Source organism: Leuciscus leuciscus (genome assembly GCF_965113295.1).
Source record: "Leuciscus leuciscus genome assembly, chromosome: 2".
In the NCBI taxonomy this organism is placed as follows: Eukaryota; Metazoa; Chordata; class Actinopteri; order Cypriniformes; family Leuciscidae; genus Leuciscus; species Leuciscus leuciscus.
Genome location: NC_138726.1, coordinates 6,234,655 through 6,250,499, shown reverse-complemented (window position 1 = coordinate 6,250,499; position 15,845 = coordinate 6,234,655). Strand labels below are relative to the sequence as shown.

The 15,845-nt window shown below is 39.1% G+C and overlaps 1 protein-coding gene and 1 long non-coding RNA gene across 4 annotated transcripts in view; one reads left to right on the top strand and one right to left on the bottom strand.

Annotated features, from left to right (window-relative positions):
• Nucleotides 1-9,339: 9,339 nt before the first annotated feature.
• mmp15b (matrix metallopeptidase 15b) overlaps nt 9,340-15,845 on the top strand; it is a 40,432-nt gene continuing 33,926 nt past the window's right edge. For all 3 annotated transcript variants that reach the window (XR_014203438.1, XR_014203439.1, XM_082160955.1), the window contains exon 1: nt 9,340-10,178. Coding sequence is in view for 1 of the 3 variants with exons in the window: in XM_082160955.1 (XP_082017081.1) it covers nt 10,050-10,178 (129 nt within the window). In the remaining 2 variants the exon portion in view is untranslated. The remainder of the gene's footprint in view (nt 10,179-15,845) is intronic.
• On the bottom strand, nt 10,601-15,071 carry LOC309492212. Its single transcript, XR_014203467.1, has 2 exons — nt 14,691-15,071; nt 10,601-14,576 (listed from the first exon to the last, which is right to left on the bottom strand). It is a non-coding gene; the product is annotated as an uncharacterized lncRNA (long non-coding RNA).

Genomic DNA, 15,845 nt, shown 5'->3' with positions numbered 1-15,845 from the left:
GATTAGAAGTAGCAGAAGTGTCATTTCTTCAACTCTGTGGATACAGACATAAATACAAAAAATAAATTAAAAATAAAATATATGGTAAAAATATGTAAAAGGCTCATCTTCTCACTGTTAAAATGGTTTATACATACACTATAATAATAATAATGATAATAATTATTATTATTATAATTATATAATTATATATTCATATAATTATTACTACTACTACTACTAATAATAAACATGTAGGCCAAAAAGGCTCAATATATTCATAATCCAAACCTTTATTTACAAATATTTCTGTGTAATATTTCTGTTTAAATACATTTAGATGTAGTCTTCTCTTACCTTACTGTTTTTCCTGTCACGAATGCTGAAGTTGTGACAGCTCTGTGGAAAGTTTGCAGAAGTGAAGAGCAAAACTCAAATTTTGTGGCTTCAGTCAAACTCAGTGAGCTCTACTGATGACAGATCACAATGACATCCTTGTCATCACATTTAGCTTCCAGCAATAACATTAACATACGTACCGTACACATATATATTGAAAAACAAAACAAAGCGCAATGCCAGCACAAAAAGGGCTGTTTTAAAGAAATGGCATTCGGTGACACATGATATTATGATCAAATCCTCAGCACTACATGCTACTATTGTTTCTAAAGGGTTAACAGTAACTTACTGCCACTTTCTCATCATATTGTAATACTGTGCTCATTTTCGTATAGTTACCTAGCATTTGGGATTATTTCACATCATTATAAATACTGTAGGTTAAAAAAAAACTTGATATTTACAAAAACCTCCATGGTATTATCGTGATATCTATCTTGGTGTACTATATCATGCTAAATAAGATTTGATTTCTCTAGAAAAATATGAAAAGACCAAAACTTCCTTCTAAAGACTTGATTTGAATAAATGAGGTCAGGGATGGAAAAGGCAGTCATTTGACTAACTGTGGAAAACTTGATTATAGCTTAGCTTTGAAAACTAACAAACAAACATTTTAAATATATAGAATAAATCATTTAATAAAATCAAGATATTTAGAAAATGTAACTGTAGCAATGAATTATGTTTAACAAGTAAATGAGATGAATATTGTTACAAAAAAATAGTGTGGTATAAAAAAAATAAAAAATAAAAAAAATCCAGCCAGCAATTTTCAACCAGAGCACAAATGATTATGAATACATTTTTAATCCAGTTTTTGTCAGTGTCCCATTACAGTCTCTTCTCTCTCTCTGTGTGTCTGTGTAGAATGAAGGGTGTTTGTGCTCTAGCTCTTCTTTAGGCAGGTCTAACTATAATTTCTGTGTGTATTTGGAGGGATTTGAAAAGGGCTTTAATTTGTTTGTGTTGACAGATGTTAGAAAGCACTCTATTTGACAATCAGCTCTCAGCACACAGCCAACTATACTCTTATCTCCGACATTCACCGCAGTCCTTTAATACACCTGTCTAAAACACAAGACCGTTCAAACAGACTGAGCTTTTTAGAGACAGCAGCGAGGACAAGACAGACGCCCTGGTAATGACAAGTACACGAGTCTCAGGAATGCAGACTCACAGATTTAAGTTAAAAAACACCAGTTAAGAGCAAACTACTCGTGTTCAATTACTGGAAGATTTCATACAGTTCAGATGTTAAGTCTCTTTTCATTAGCATGGTACAGAAATAGTTTCTTGTGCTTCTGCAAAGTTTATAAATATAAATTCTACAGTTTTTTTATAAAGCTGGCAGCATTAAAATGTGAAAAGGGTCAGAAATGAAAATGGTTTTAATAGAACAATCTGTAGTAATTTGATCACAACGACTAAAACTATGAGGACAAATTTATACGTTTTGTCTAACTGTATTCTATAGGTACGGAAGTTGTATGTTTTGTGAGTGGTAGGCTACATAAATAAAAATGTTTGTGCGATGCTTGAAATGGACACAAATTAGGAACGAACCCTGATAATATAAGGTGTTATGAAAGTAACCTTAAAGCTATACCCTGGTAACCCAGAGTTCTCGCGAGAGCACAAGTTGAATTTGCTCAGCGAGTTACTCTGGCGTCGAGTAATGATGCTCATTAAATATGTGTATCCGAGGAATGAGAGTATAGTTCCTAGCCATATCAGCCTAGAAAATCGCAACTTTACATTTTCCGTCGGTCTTAGTACACGATGTAACTACAGAAGAGTCAAGTTTTAAATAGGAAAAATATCGAAACTCTTTGGTCATTTTTTTGAGAGAGATGTGGTCCTGTCCGATTCAATGATCTATGCTAAGCTATGCTAAAAGTGGTACCGCCAGACCCGGAGTTCGGCTGAATGGATTCGAAAACGGTAAGACTCAACTGTTTAACTCTGGGGGAGTTGTAAAATGAGCCTATTTCCAAAAAAGTGGAGTATCCCTTTAACGCAATGCTCTTACCACTGAGCTAAAGGAAAGCTACCAGTTAGCTCCGCTGGTAGCTAAGTGTATGGGGCTTGTTGTGATTGGTCGTAGTGTTATCCAGTTGCGTGCAGTGAGATTTTCAAATGCATGCTTGGTGCTGCCCCTCGAGCAGGCCGATTTTCATTAGTCGATGCCAGACCATTATTCTTTCAGATTAAAGCTACACTTTGTGTCCCAATTCAGAAGCTTTATCCCTCAAAGGCTGTCACAATTCAAAAGATCCTTCAAATGTGGCCAACAAATGCGTCCTGTATTTCCCGGGCCAGGGGCCTCATGTACAAAGACTTGCGTTGAATTCATACTAAAACATTGCGTACGGACAAAGCTGTAAATGTGCGTACGCACAAAAAAACCCAGATGTTTGAATCTCTGCGTACGAAGGATCCCACGCATATTCTCTTTGTACATCCCAGTTAACGTAAAATTGAGCGCACATGCACGAGCACAACGCCCCACCCAGTCTCCTCCCTTAATTAAATTAATTTAAATATGGTAATGAGTCGACTTTGGCAAAATAAAACAGTAAGAAAATGGGGGCAAGAAACGAAACTTTACAGAGAGTGAATTGGAGGTAGAAACGAAAAAAAAAATGTATTTGGAATTTTGTCCTCCGGAATTAATAACAAAAGGAAAAAATATGAGTGGGAGAGTTTGGCTGATGCCGTCAATGTGGTGGGTTCTGAAAGTCGCACTGTAGAGTAGACTGAGTACAGTTGAGACACTTGCGTTTTGATTTTTCACACAAAAAATAGACACTGAAAAGAAGTGAATTTCCACATGACACGCCACATGACATTTCATTACCTTGTAGACTAAGATATTATCAATTAGTTTATATTAGTTTATATTAGTTTATATTAGTTTATATTTAGTTTATATTTTCCAGAATTAGCTCATAAAAATAAGGTGCTTTTTGTCTCAACTTTGTCTCAACTGTACCCATAATATCATGTGGTACAGTTGAGATACCCCATTTTTAATGATGTGAAGGTAACTAACCATTCATTGTAAAAAAATTAAAAAATAAAGACAAATAAAGAAAATAACAATTGTGCAACATTTTTGTTTATTCATCCATTTATATTCATTCATTTTATTTAAATTAGCACTGGTTAAAATGTATAAAGCAGGAACAAGATATGTAACAATATTTATTAATAATACACAGTTTAAATATCACAAATATCACATTTTATTTTCATTTGCATCCTATGCTGGCTAATTACGGCGTTTAAACTGTTATCATAACACTGAACAACTAAACAATGTGTTTCCTAATAGAACTCTATCGGGGCTACAGTAGATATGTGTCTCAACTATCCCCCGCTGGCCACCTCGCACATTTCTCTAGATTTTGCAATTACCTTGCATGACACAATACCATGAAATACAGAATAACGTTTGTGGTGATACCAGTTACGTTTTACAGTCACATAAGGATAATAAGCTATATTCATTGTGGAGGGTGCATGGTGAAGTGAACGTCATATCTTAGAGAAAAAAAAACGTTCCCCGATATCTTCGGATCGGAGATGCGTCCGTTGTTCAAATTTCCCACGATCAAAGAGGACACTAATACGCACGTGCACAGCAAAAATCACAACTTGTGCTTGCTGCGAACGCAAGTTATTTAAGGTGTCTCAACTGTACACATGTCTCAACTGTACACAGTCTACCCTAAATGACCTTAAAAAGAAATGGTCTGATATAAAGGTGGACATTACACCAAAGCTGCCATTGCCATAGACTAAGGGTTGTATCAATTTGCATCATGCTTTTATATGTTCTTACTTAATTGCAAAATTGATAGAATATTCCCATAAGGCTCGACAATATATGTCAATTATTTTATAAATTGCAAATTAATAGCAATGCTTCCCACAGGTGGTGGTGCGGTAGACTTGTAGAACAATTCGTTGTGTAATGTTTGCAACTTCACTTCATTGCCTGTAAGAGTCGCCAACGGACAAAAACAATGAGAAATGTACGTACGCCAGACATGAAATTGGCGTGGAGGAACGCACATTCTCGCGTTAATTTCACTGTTAGTACATACGACCGTAAGCGTGAAAGCTGGCGTACGCAACGTTTTTGTGCGTACGCAAGATTGATACATGAGGCCCCTGATCCTTCGCAGTCTAGAATATCCCAGGATTCACTGTGCGTCAGTGACGACTGGAATTTTTTGATGGAAAATGCCGGATTACACTTTTCAGTGTAAGTATTGTTGCAGCTCTTGATGGAAATAACCATCACAACGTTTATTTCCATGAGAAGGTGCCAAGATTTTGTATTGACAATGCAAGAGTCCATCACTCTGTAAAGTCTCCTCCAGCACATCCCAAAGACTTTCAATGAGTTTAGGGTCTGGACTGAGAGGAGCCGATTCATGTGTGAAAATGATTCTTCATGCTCCTCAAAACCATATGCCGGTATGCGCCCTCGATGTGCACTTTTGCCGAGCCCCACAGCACACTTAGCAGACAGTCAAAGCGGCTTTATGTCACAAAAGTGTGACTCGGAGGAAGATTGTGAGGGCTTAGGCTTCCAGTCGGGACAGGGCCAACATTGCTTGGTTCGACCTTTGTGGAATTTGAAGGCTTGGCCTTTGAAGAATGCAGCCTCAATTGGGACATAACTTTTGTATTTTTCTTACAAACTATCTAACAAACTTTAAGTTTTACCCAATCATGCAATTCCCACACCCTTCAAGCTCCACCATAACCAGAGCTACTTTTTTTTTTGTAAATTATGTGACATCTTATTGGTGTTTATTGGCTGTTGGCAAACCAGATTACAAGTGCATCACTGCCACCTACTGGACGGGAGTGTGAGTTAGGACACTGGCAGGGAAGAAATAAATAAATAAATGAAATGAAATAAACCAAAGACATTCTATATTTTCTCCATCAAGTTTCTTTAAAAAAAATTCAAAAATCTGTGCATATCTTTGTCTCAATGCTATTCCAAGTATGATTTATTTTTATTTTTATATGAATGTTAGATTCAACCTTTTGAGTGCATCTTTTAGGCATTCATTCCTTTTCATATGTATTGAATTCCATTATCACATGTTGGACAGATTCTGGTTGGTCACAGTTATAAGCACAATCTGTTTAGGTGTTCACCTATTATATGAAGTGTAATGTTGAGTCCTGTTTACGCCCTGTTCTCATATATCCACTTCCTCATTTCCTTTCACGCCTACATGTGCAGGAACACAAATTAAACCGATAGTCAAACCTTTGTTATGCCACCTGTTTATCATTTAATATATTTCATGTAGAATATCAAGTCTGCATAATTTCCCTGATTTTAGACTTGTGAGTGCTGACAAACTACCTGATGAAACTAAAACACCATTTTTTATGGCCACCAGATCTAAAAAAAAAATAATTATTGTCTGTTCTCAGGATTATTTTTGAACCATCAGTGAACCTCATTAAATCAATTTCATTAAATACTTTGATTTTTTTCTTTTAATCGTAAAGTTTTTAACAAAGTACTTGACTATAGCACTAGTTTTATAGTTTTCAGCGCTCATATAGGCTAATATTCGAAGCCCGCCATTGGTTCTCGTGTGTTTTTTCCCAAAGTATAATGAAATGATTTTTTCCAAGCCTCTGGGATGCACTACTTTAAAGTCTTGCAACACAACATCTGTCCTGTAGAGTGCGCTGTGTCCCATTATCTGACTCTCAGTTTATCAATATCTTTCTGATTCTGTCACAGAGATTCTCTCAGTCTCACAGGGCTATTCTTGAATGTGAGTGAATTCAACACATGCTACTGGCATCCTGTTCATTTATTTCCATTGTGTAAACAATCAATCTAAAATTGATAGAGTGAAACTGTCTGACCTTGACCAGAGCATAATTCTGAATGTCTGGTAGCCAAAAAACTCTAAAGCAGGGATGGCCAAACCGGCTCCTGGGTGCCGCTGTCCTGCAAAATTATCATTAAAGTCTTATTTTAAATAAGTAATTACGTCACAAAGGCTAAAAAGTATGTTCTATATAGTATGAATGTAATCTATATTCGCCATGTTGCCCTTGCACACTTCATAATCTCGCCAAATAGTTAGTCACCCGGGTACTTTTTGCCTACACTTTTATGAATACTGTGAATTCATACATACTTCTTTTCTCGCATACTGTTTTTCAACTATTTAGTAGGGAAGTATGCAATTTTGAATGCAGCCAAAGCATCTGATATGTCAAAAAGGCATCTTTACACAGCTGAGTAAAGGCTGCTCTGTGCCTGCTTAAAATTCTGTGTAAAAACGCCTGCTCTGACCCACCTCAGCCTCTAGCGTCTGGTTAGTATACCAGTATTAACTAGTATTGTTTAGTATAACAATACTAGTTCAAATTGATGTGTAAATGCATTTATGTCACCCCTAAGCATTAAAGGAACACACCGACTTTTTGGGACTTTAGCTTATTCACCGTATCCCCCAGAGTTAGATAAGTCCATACATACCCTTCTCATCTCCATGTAAATCACTCCGCCCAAGAAGCAGTGCTTCGCCTTCTGAGAATATAGTTCCCAGTATGTATGCGGTTAGAAGATGGCTGTGTCTCATGTGACCTTGTTATTTGTACATGCTGTGACTATACAAATCACAACATGTAAATAGGAAAATGTTGGCGTTATTTTGTCACTTATTGGGAGCAGTATGCTAGCTGGAGCCGTTTACCTCCAGTCATTGTGCTAAGCTAGGCTAGCGGTGGGTGCGTCAGACAGAGTTACGGCACGCATGGAGATGAAAAGGGTATGTCTTATCTAACTCTGGGGATACGGTGAATAAGCTAAAGTCGGCGTCTTCCTTTAAACAGTCTGTGTAAAGACACCTAATTGCCACTTCAGAAGCGCTTCTGTGCCACCTTTGATGTGTAAACTTGGAATTAAGACCAATTATTAGCTGGTTCAGGTTTGTTTAATCGGGGTTGAAGCTAAACTCTGCAGGACAGTGGAGCAGTATTGGAAAACCCTGTCTCTAAAGTGACATCTATGTAAGCTTGTTTCCGCCACAGAATAAAAAATAAAAAAAGTAATAGGTCTAGCGATTTTTTTCTATCTCTTGGGTGTCCACCAAGACGTTTTTTATCCAGCTGAAAACACCTAGCTGTGGGCGCTTGAGTGCGTTTTGGCAGTGCCGCGTTTTTTTCAGTTGAGACGCTTTGCTTGCATATGCATATCTGCAGAAGTGTTACTAGAATCTCATTTCACTGATAGTTTGTTTCTGTATTGTTTCTATACAATGTAAAGTATTTGCTCTGACTTAAATTATTTTGTTCCGTTATCATGCTTGTTGTTTTCATCTTTGCCAGCAGTGAGCGCTGCGTTTTACCCAAAGTTGAACATTCTTCAGCTCTAGGCGATCGGTAAAAAACGCAGAGCGCTCAGCGCTTCAGCGTGAAATAGATGATCAATGCCTCGTTACACTCCTGCATTTAAAAAACGCGGCGCTCCCATTGAAAACAATTGGAAAAATATGCTAGCTGTGGGAAAAAACGCTTTGGTGGACACACGGCCTTACAATTCTGACCCCCCTTTGCCTTCGCTCGCAAACTTTTTTGCGTTCCCCCTGGAAACTTTGCGTTCATTTGCAAACTGTTTTGCGTTCCCCCTGTAAACTTTGCGTTCGCTTGCAAACTTTTTTGTGTTCCCCCTGGAAACTTTGCGTTCATTTGCAAACTGTTTTGCGTTCCCCCTGGAAACTTTGAGTTCGCTTGCAAACTTTTTTGCGTTCCCCCTGGAAACTTTGCGTTCGCTTGAAAACTGTTTTGCGTTCCCCCTGGAAACTTTGCGTTCACTCGCAAACTGTTTTGCGTTCCCCCTGGAAACTTTGCGTTCACTCGCAAACTGTTTTGCGTTCCCCCTGGAAACTTTGCGTTCATTTGCAAACTGTTTGAGTTCCCCCTGGAAACTTTGCCTTCGCTCACAAACTGTTTTGCGTTCCCCCTGGAAACTTTGCGTTCATTTGCAAACTGTTTGAGTTCCCCCTGGAAACTTTGCCTTCGCTCACAAACTGTTTTGCGTTCCCCCTGGAAAATTTGCGTTCACTCGCAAACTTTTTTGCGTTCCCCCTGGAAACTTTGCGTTCATTTGCAAACTGTTTTGAGTTCCCCCTGGAAACTTTGCGTTCATTTGCAGACTGTTTTGCGTTCCCCCTGGAAACTTTGCCTTCGCTCGCAAACTGTTTTGCGTTCCCCCTGGAAATTTTGCGTTCGCTTGCAAACTTTTTTGCGTTCCCCCTGGAAACTTTGCGTTCATTTGCAAACTGTTTTGCGGTCCCCCTGGAAACTTTGCGTTCGCTCGCAAACTGTTTTGCGTTCCCCCTGGAAACTTTGCGTTCACTAGCAAACTGTTTTGCGTTCACTAGCAAACTGTTTTGCGTTCACTAGCAAACTGTTTTGCGTTCACTAGCAAACTGTTTTGCGTTCACGCTGGAAACTTTGCGTTCGCTCTCAAAGAGCTCCAAAGCAAGTGAACGCAAAGCTTCTCGGTGGGAACGCAAAACGCAGAAGCATTGACAAATAATTTTTCCTCCATATCAGATTTTTTCCGTCACCATGTCCCCTAAGGGGCTCTGTACTAATCTATCATGAGTTTATATCTTGCAATTCTGATTTGTTCCCCCTCTGAATAGCGAGGAAACTGTTGTAACTGTTAAATAGGCTGTTGTCTATTATTATTATTATTATTTTATTTATTTATTTATTTTTGTGTAAAGGCATAGTAATAGCCTACTTTTTTCTTTTTTTTTTTAATGCATAGCTCAAAAAGTGCATGAACACGTGCGTGTCTTTGTGTTAAGATAAATGTCCAGACTGGAGGTGGCACTGGCTACTTTACTGATGTCCGTCGCGTTGAGCCCCTCCTCCAGCTCTACACGGCAGCGGGACACGCCGCAGGATTCGGCACAAAGTCCGAGTCACTCTCTGCACACATGAGGGGCGTCATAAGCGGAAACCAAGTGGAAACCGTCCAAGAATACTAAGAGAATTTTACCGAGAAGAAACCATCATATTAAATCTTTACAAGCAGGGCGGTGATCCAAGGCAGGTGTCAGAGAGTGTTGCCGTCATCTGCGAACAATTTGAGGTTCTTGTGTTGTGGTTGATGCGCGACGACCGACGGCATCGTTCACGAGCGACTTTCTGTCACAAATCTTTGCACCACAATAAAACCAGCCGGTATTCATGCTTCGTTTACAGAGTCATCCCGCAAGAGGAAATTGCAACGCAAGTTTGCACAGCGCCTGCTTTGAAGTAGGTTGTAGATGTAATTAATTTTATAGTCAGCACGTGAGTGGGATGAAACGAGCATTAAGTGGGCACACCCGCGGGATATGATACCTAACACACTCCGAAACTTCAGACACAGCATCGGACCTTATTGACTGGAATTGGTGTTTGAATCTCACTGAATGATTGTTGCGCTCAAGAACATCGCGCTTCTGCAGAAAGGACACGCGACTAGAAGCGAGCCCACGATGAGATTGTTTTTAATCTGAGTGCATTGGACTTTTTGTGTTTTTAGTTACAGACAGTTTTGGTTACACTTGAAAGAGTTTAAACTGCGGAACCCACCATCACTGATCCCGATGAGAATGATGGCTGTATTATGGGATGACCCGTTCACGTTGCTGTGGAGACGGACTCTAATGTATTCTCTTCTGGTGCTGTTGATGAGTGGAGCGCGCGCCTTTGGAGATGAAACCTTTAATGGAGAGGTGATTCTTTCAAATTATCAATGTGCTGCATTGTTGTATCACAAACTGATCACGTAGGACTTATTCAGTAAGTTTGGTGAGAACTTCGAGTGTTAGATTTAAATGGTTTTGATCACTACGTTTGGCCACCGACAAACAAAATAGAAAATAATGTATTCAGATAGCTGTCAGTGCTTGAAGAGTTAGAACTAGAACAGGAATAGTTGGGTTGTTGATGTCCTGCTAAAATGCATTTTATTTTATTTTTTTCTGTATGAACACTTTAAAGAAATATTTTGATGATTTATCACAACTTTTTTCTTTTGTCAAATCAACTTAATAATAGTTAATGTGGTTCAGAGGACATGTTATTTTGAGTTTATGTTCATTAAACCAATCTCCTTCATTGTATTAACTTATATTTTTAATTTTTAATTATATTATTAATTTAACTCAAACATTAAATTAAGCCAACAATAATTTTTACAGTGTAGCTGCACATTTGGTGTTGATTTTAATGTTCATTCTCTACTGAATAAGCTTGATACAAGTATAAACCCTATATCTGGTGTGTGTTTCTCATTTAGGTTTGATGCACTGTGCATTTCTTCTCCAGTCTCAGGTTTGGTTTTTATAGGACCGCTAAATGACTGTAACTCAGCATGTGAATTGCTGCAATATCAGAGAGCAAATTAGAAAGTTATTTAGATTTTAACAACTTTTTGAAATGCCAAGATTCTTGTCTCATTGAAAGCTGAGTTCTTGTAGACAAACTTTTGGATGTTTTAGTTTGAAGTGGTGGAACAGCTTGTAGTCTGTGTGGTTTGAGGGTTGTTAGTGGTGTGCCACCTCATGCATGCAGTTCTTCAGTGGTCCAAACCCAGTCGTTGGTGGTCTGGCACTGTGCAAAGAGACTGACAGAAGAACCGGCAGTTAATTATTTTACTCTTCCAGACTGATTCAGATGTCTGGCAGGGAGCCTCATATTGATCCTTTCAGGTATCTGTTGCCTTCCTAAATCAGTCCTGACCCAGATTCATATAAAATAAAATAAAATGTCTTGAATAACACAAGCTATAAATATACAAGTTCTCCTCTGGACTGGAAGCAAAATCGAGCACCTGCAGTTTCTTCAGATTAGGGATGCTTAACATGTGTCCTGATGATTTGGTTAGGTTTTCTTAAAAAAAGCTAAGGGACTTTCTGATGTTGTGACACTATCAAAACGTGACCTTGCTAGGGCTGTTCCCACACACCTGGTTATTACATCAGCTGTTTATCAATCATTCTGTGCAGGTTTTTTTTCCTTCTCACACAATTGTTTGACTGAAAACCCAAATATGAATTTTACACATTCTCCTTTCATCATTTTTGAGGATGTTTAAAGTGTTAGGTCACCCAAAAATTTAAATTATTTAATTCTTTACTTATGCTCATGTCATTCCAAACCCCTAAGACTTTTGTTCTTCTTCGGAACACAAATGAAGATCTTTTTGATTAAATCTGAGAGATTTCTGTCCCTCCATTGACACTCTGTGCAACTACCACTTTGATTTTCACTTTGAAAATTTGGACTAAACCGCAATTCATTTGGATTAGTTTTATGACCTCCTTATTAACTTTTTGAAGCATCAAAGTGGTAGTTGCATAGACTGTCAGAAACATTTGCATAGACTGACAGAAAGCTCTCAGATTTCATTTAAAAGATCTTCATTTGTGTTTTGAAGATGAACGAAAGTCTTACGGGTTCGGAATGACATGAGGGGGAGTAATTGATGTAATTGATGACATTTTTTTGGGGTGAACTAACCCTTGAAGTACTGGTACTCACTGAACATTGGTGGCAGTGGTCTGCATGATCAACTTGGATTCACAATGCTTTTTGGAAACGCATCCCTGATCTCCAAGATCTGGGCGTATCATTTAACAGAAAGTCGTTTGACCGAAACCCTTTCAGAACAAAGCAGTTTATCTTAGTAAATCTACCAGTCACAAATGTTGAATGACAGCTGATAGGCCTGTACATGCCACAGCGGCCTGTGGATTCTTGGGGGGATTATGTGTGTTAAAGCTGTAGGACCCACAGATTTGGGTGTGTGGTGAGATAACTCTGGGAACAAAGGCTCAAATTCCACACCAAAACCTTAATAGAGAAGTATAGTGTGCATGCATTCTCTTTTATAACATATATTTTGTGACAGAACTTACTGAACATCCAAAACAATGCATTGTGCAAAATGTGCTCATTGTATGTGTGTACATATGTTGGTACTTTGACCAGCTGAGAACTCACAAAAAGCTTATAAAATGTTTTAATGAGTCAAAACAGTGCTAGGTATTCCTCGGTCGCACACACAAATAAAGATCTGCTGCAAAGAGATGGCAGTTCTGACGCCTGAACCGATGGGCAATGTAGAAAAATCAGGTACACTACAGCATTCTGTCCTTTTTAGGGTCTCATCTTATGTCATCACATCCTGTTTTTGTTCATATTTCAATCAAACCACACCAGAGTTCATTGGAAGGGACAGTGGGTCTCGGTCCGCTTGATTGTTGCGCACCAGGGTTCAGATGGCAGCGTTCACAATTATTCAAATGAACTGCACTAACAGAGCAAGCCCACCAGAGTTTGTTTCAATCAAACCAAATCTGCCTAGTGTGAACCAAAACAACAAAGTCCATGTTTTTATATGAACACATTGTGCTGGATCTACATACATTAATTCAACAGGTGTACACCAAGACCTTATGAAGCCTACAGAGAACAACTTGCATTTGAGATTCACAATTAAGGACATTAATATTCTAAACATTGTGTCTCATTCGCTAATTGTCATGAAAATTGTCTGCCTAACCAACAAAACATGCATACGCACATGCATTTGTTATTAACCATGTTTTAATGTTAACTAATGGGAGTATTCCAAATGAAAAACCACATGACAGAGGCTAGTCATTTACATAAAACATGCATACCCAGATTACAGACCTATTAATAGCCAGCTGTACATATGCATATCTGCAGAATGTACAGTATCTGAGGAACCTCACAGCGTGAGCTATAACACACACTTTATATATGTATATGTATATGTATATGTGTATGTATGCAGAAAAAAGTACATACACATCTCATTAGCATGTGATTAGCACATTAGCACATCTCACACACACACACACACACACACACACACACACACACACACACACACACACACACACACACACACACACACACACACACACACTCATATATATATAATATATGTATGTATACGCGTATGTACGCAGAAAAAAGTTTGGCATCTTTATGGTTTGTATAATCTCTTTGCAATGACAAAAAGTGCAGACTCAAAGCTTGTGTTCCAGTTCACCCTCAACACAAAAACTGTAGCCGCTTGAGTGAGGATAGGGAGTGTTGTGAGTATGTGTGTGGGTGCTGCTCAGAGAGCCTTTTGTCATACAGTTCTTTACAATACAATACTTCATAGAAAAGCATTTGCTTTCTCAAACAAAGATATGACTTCAAAGTGGACTTGAATGATGAACTTTTGAACAGTTTTGAACATTGGCATAGCTTAGCAAGGTTACTTTCAGTTGTTGTCGGTTCCTTCAATTTTCAGATAGCTTTATCTGTTTGCTTGGCAATTTAAAGAGAGTCCTTTCAATTCTGGATGTATCATAAACTATCAGGAATGTTTAAGTAGATGCTGGGTGGAGGGTTAAAAGGTGTTGGCTTGCTCTTCCATGTTGCATGTGATCGGTGAATGCAACAGCTGTTTTCTAAATAGGCCACAAACAGAAAGAGTTAAGAGACGTTTAGGACTGCAGGGCTCTCAGGCAGCTGAGGCCCAACAATGAGACTTCTTGTGTTCAGCTGACTGTGTTCAGAGGTGCGGGGAGATAGAGAGACGGGAAGAGCTCAGGGAGCGGAGGGGGGTTATGAGGACTGTACTTCATAGAGAGCTGACTGTATCACTTCCTGCAACCTTATCTTTATCCTGCATTTAACCCCTGGAGTCCCACTTTTCCCTTATGCTTTTTATCCGCCCTGAGTATCCGTGGAATATCTGGCACGTTGCATCTTTGTGGTTTTCCCACAAACTCATGTTCAGCTGTTTGTGTGGGGTCTGGGCTACCTCACTATGACACTGAGGGGTAATGAGATGTGATTGGACCGGGGGAATGCATTAACTGCTAATCGTGTCCATGTCTCAGTGAATGACTTTTACTGACCGGTAGGTCTATTTCCTCTCTTATTAGGAACCAGGGCCACATTGACCAGCGCAATTACTGCAAGGTCATGAGGGTAATGCGCCAGATTCGTTTGGCCTGTTCTGAAACCTGCCTCGTTCTCTACTGTACATAGCTGCCTTATCCTCACAGAAATGGACCGTCATATATGATTGATTTAGAGCACTCTTCGTATGCAGGAACTATGTATGCCACACAAATAGTGTTCCTCCTCATGTGGGAGATTCGAAAATGGATTCCAGTGGTGTTTGGTGCATGTTGGCAAGTTAATGCTAATACTCAGCACTAAGCAAAAAACATACAACATACATATTGGATAAGATGGCGGAGACTTATGCAATCTGCAAGCAATCACATCATTACTGTATGACACAAGCTGATTGGTCTCTGCTAATCCTGCAACCAATGAGATTGCTTGCTCAATGTTTAAATAGTCTGGTTCAGTGTTTGCTATAGGATAATCCTGCAATGCGCACTATCAGAGTTGCTCTGAAACCCTCCACCTCCCCCAGCTCCACCTGCCTAGATCTGCTATGGGATTTATGTATGTCTATTCATGCTCACAGCAGCGTGTCTGTGTATCAGCAGGAGCAAGTTCATACTTGCTCCGTAGCAGCAGCAATACCAAATACATTAACATGGCCATATTCAAGAACTTGCTAAAACATCCCTACTTAAAATGCTGTCTAACTAGAGCGACACAAAGTTAATGACTATTTCTAAATCTCTTTTGGTGATTCTTCCATCTCCTTCTGAAAACTCCTCACTTGATTGTTTAGTTAATTTATTATGCTGTTTTGATTGATTAAGGTTATTGATTTACACAGCGGGAAATGAAATTGTCAACTGATTGATGCACTTGTTCCTTTGACCTTGCTTTGAATCTCGTTTCACAATGCCTGCCATTGCCTAACAAAGATATAGCCTAAATGCATTTTCAAAATCTGTTTATTGCATTTTCTGGAGGCTGGGAAGGACATCAGGCCGAGCTGAGAGAGAAGACCACATGGAGTTTAAATGAAATTTGTCTTATTCCCCATTCCAGTTTGATTATTCCCCAGTCCAGTTACCTGAGATTTCAAAGCCAGAATCCTGTCTGGAACGCCCAAAACCCAACGTGCTTTAACTTATTTTACTCCCACCCTCCTCTGTCATGTTCTGTTTTCCTGTCTTCCTCTTAATCTTTTTCACTTGATCTGGTTCGCTCGCTCCCCCTTCCCTCTCACTTAATGACCAAAAAATGGCACGCACCCAAGGCCCAGGAATAATAGCGCTCTCTAGTCGTTAGATTCTTGGCTGACATTGTTCTGGACACACACACACACGCTCTCTCTCTCTCTCTCACACTAAACCCAAGTCTTTTCACGACGCGCTGTGAATCACAGGTTCCTGGAGGACATGCTGTTGGCAGACGCTCTCAAGGTCCCATTGAGC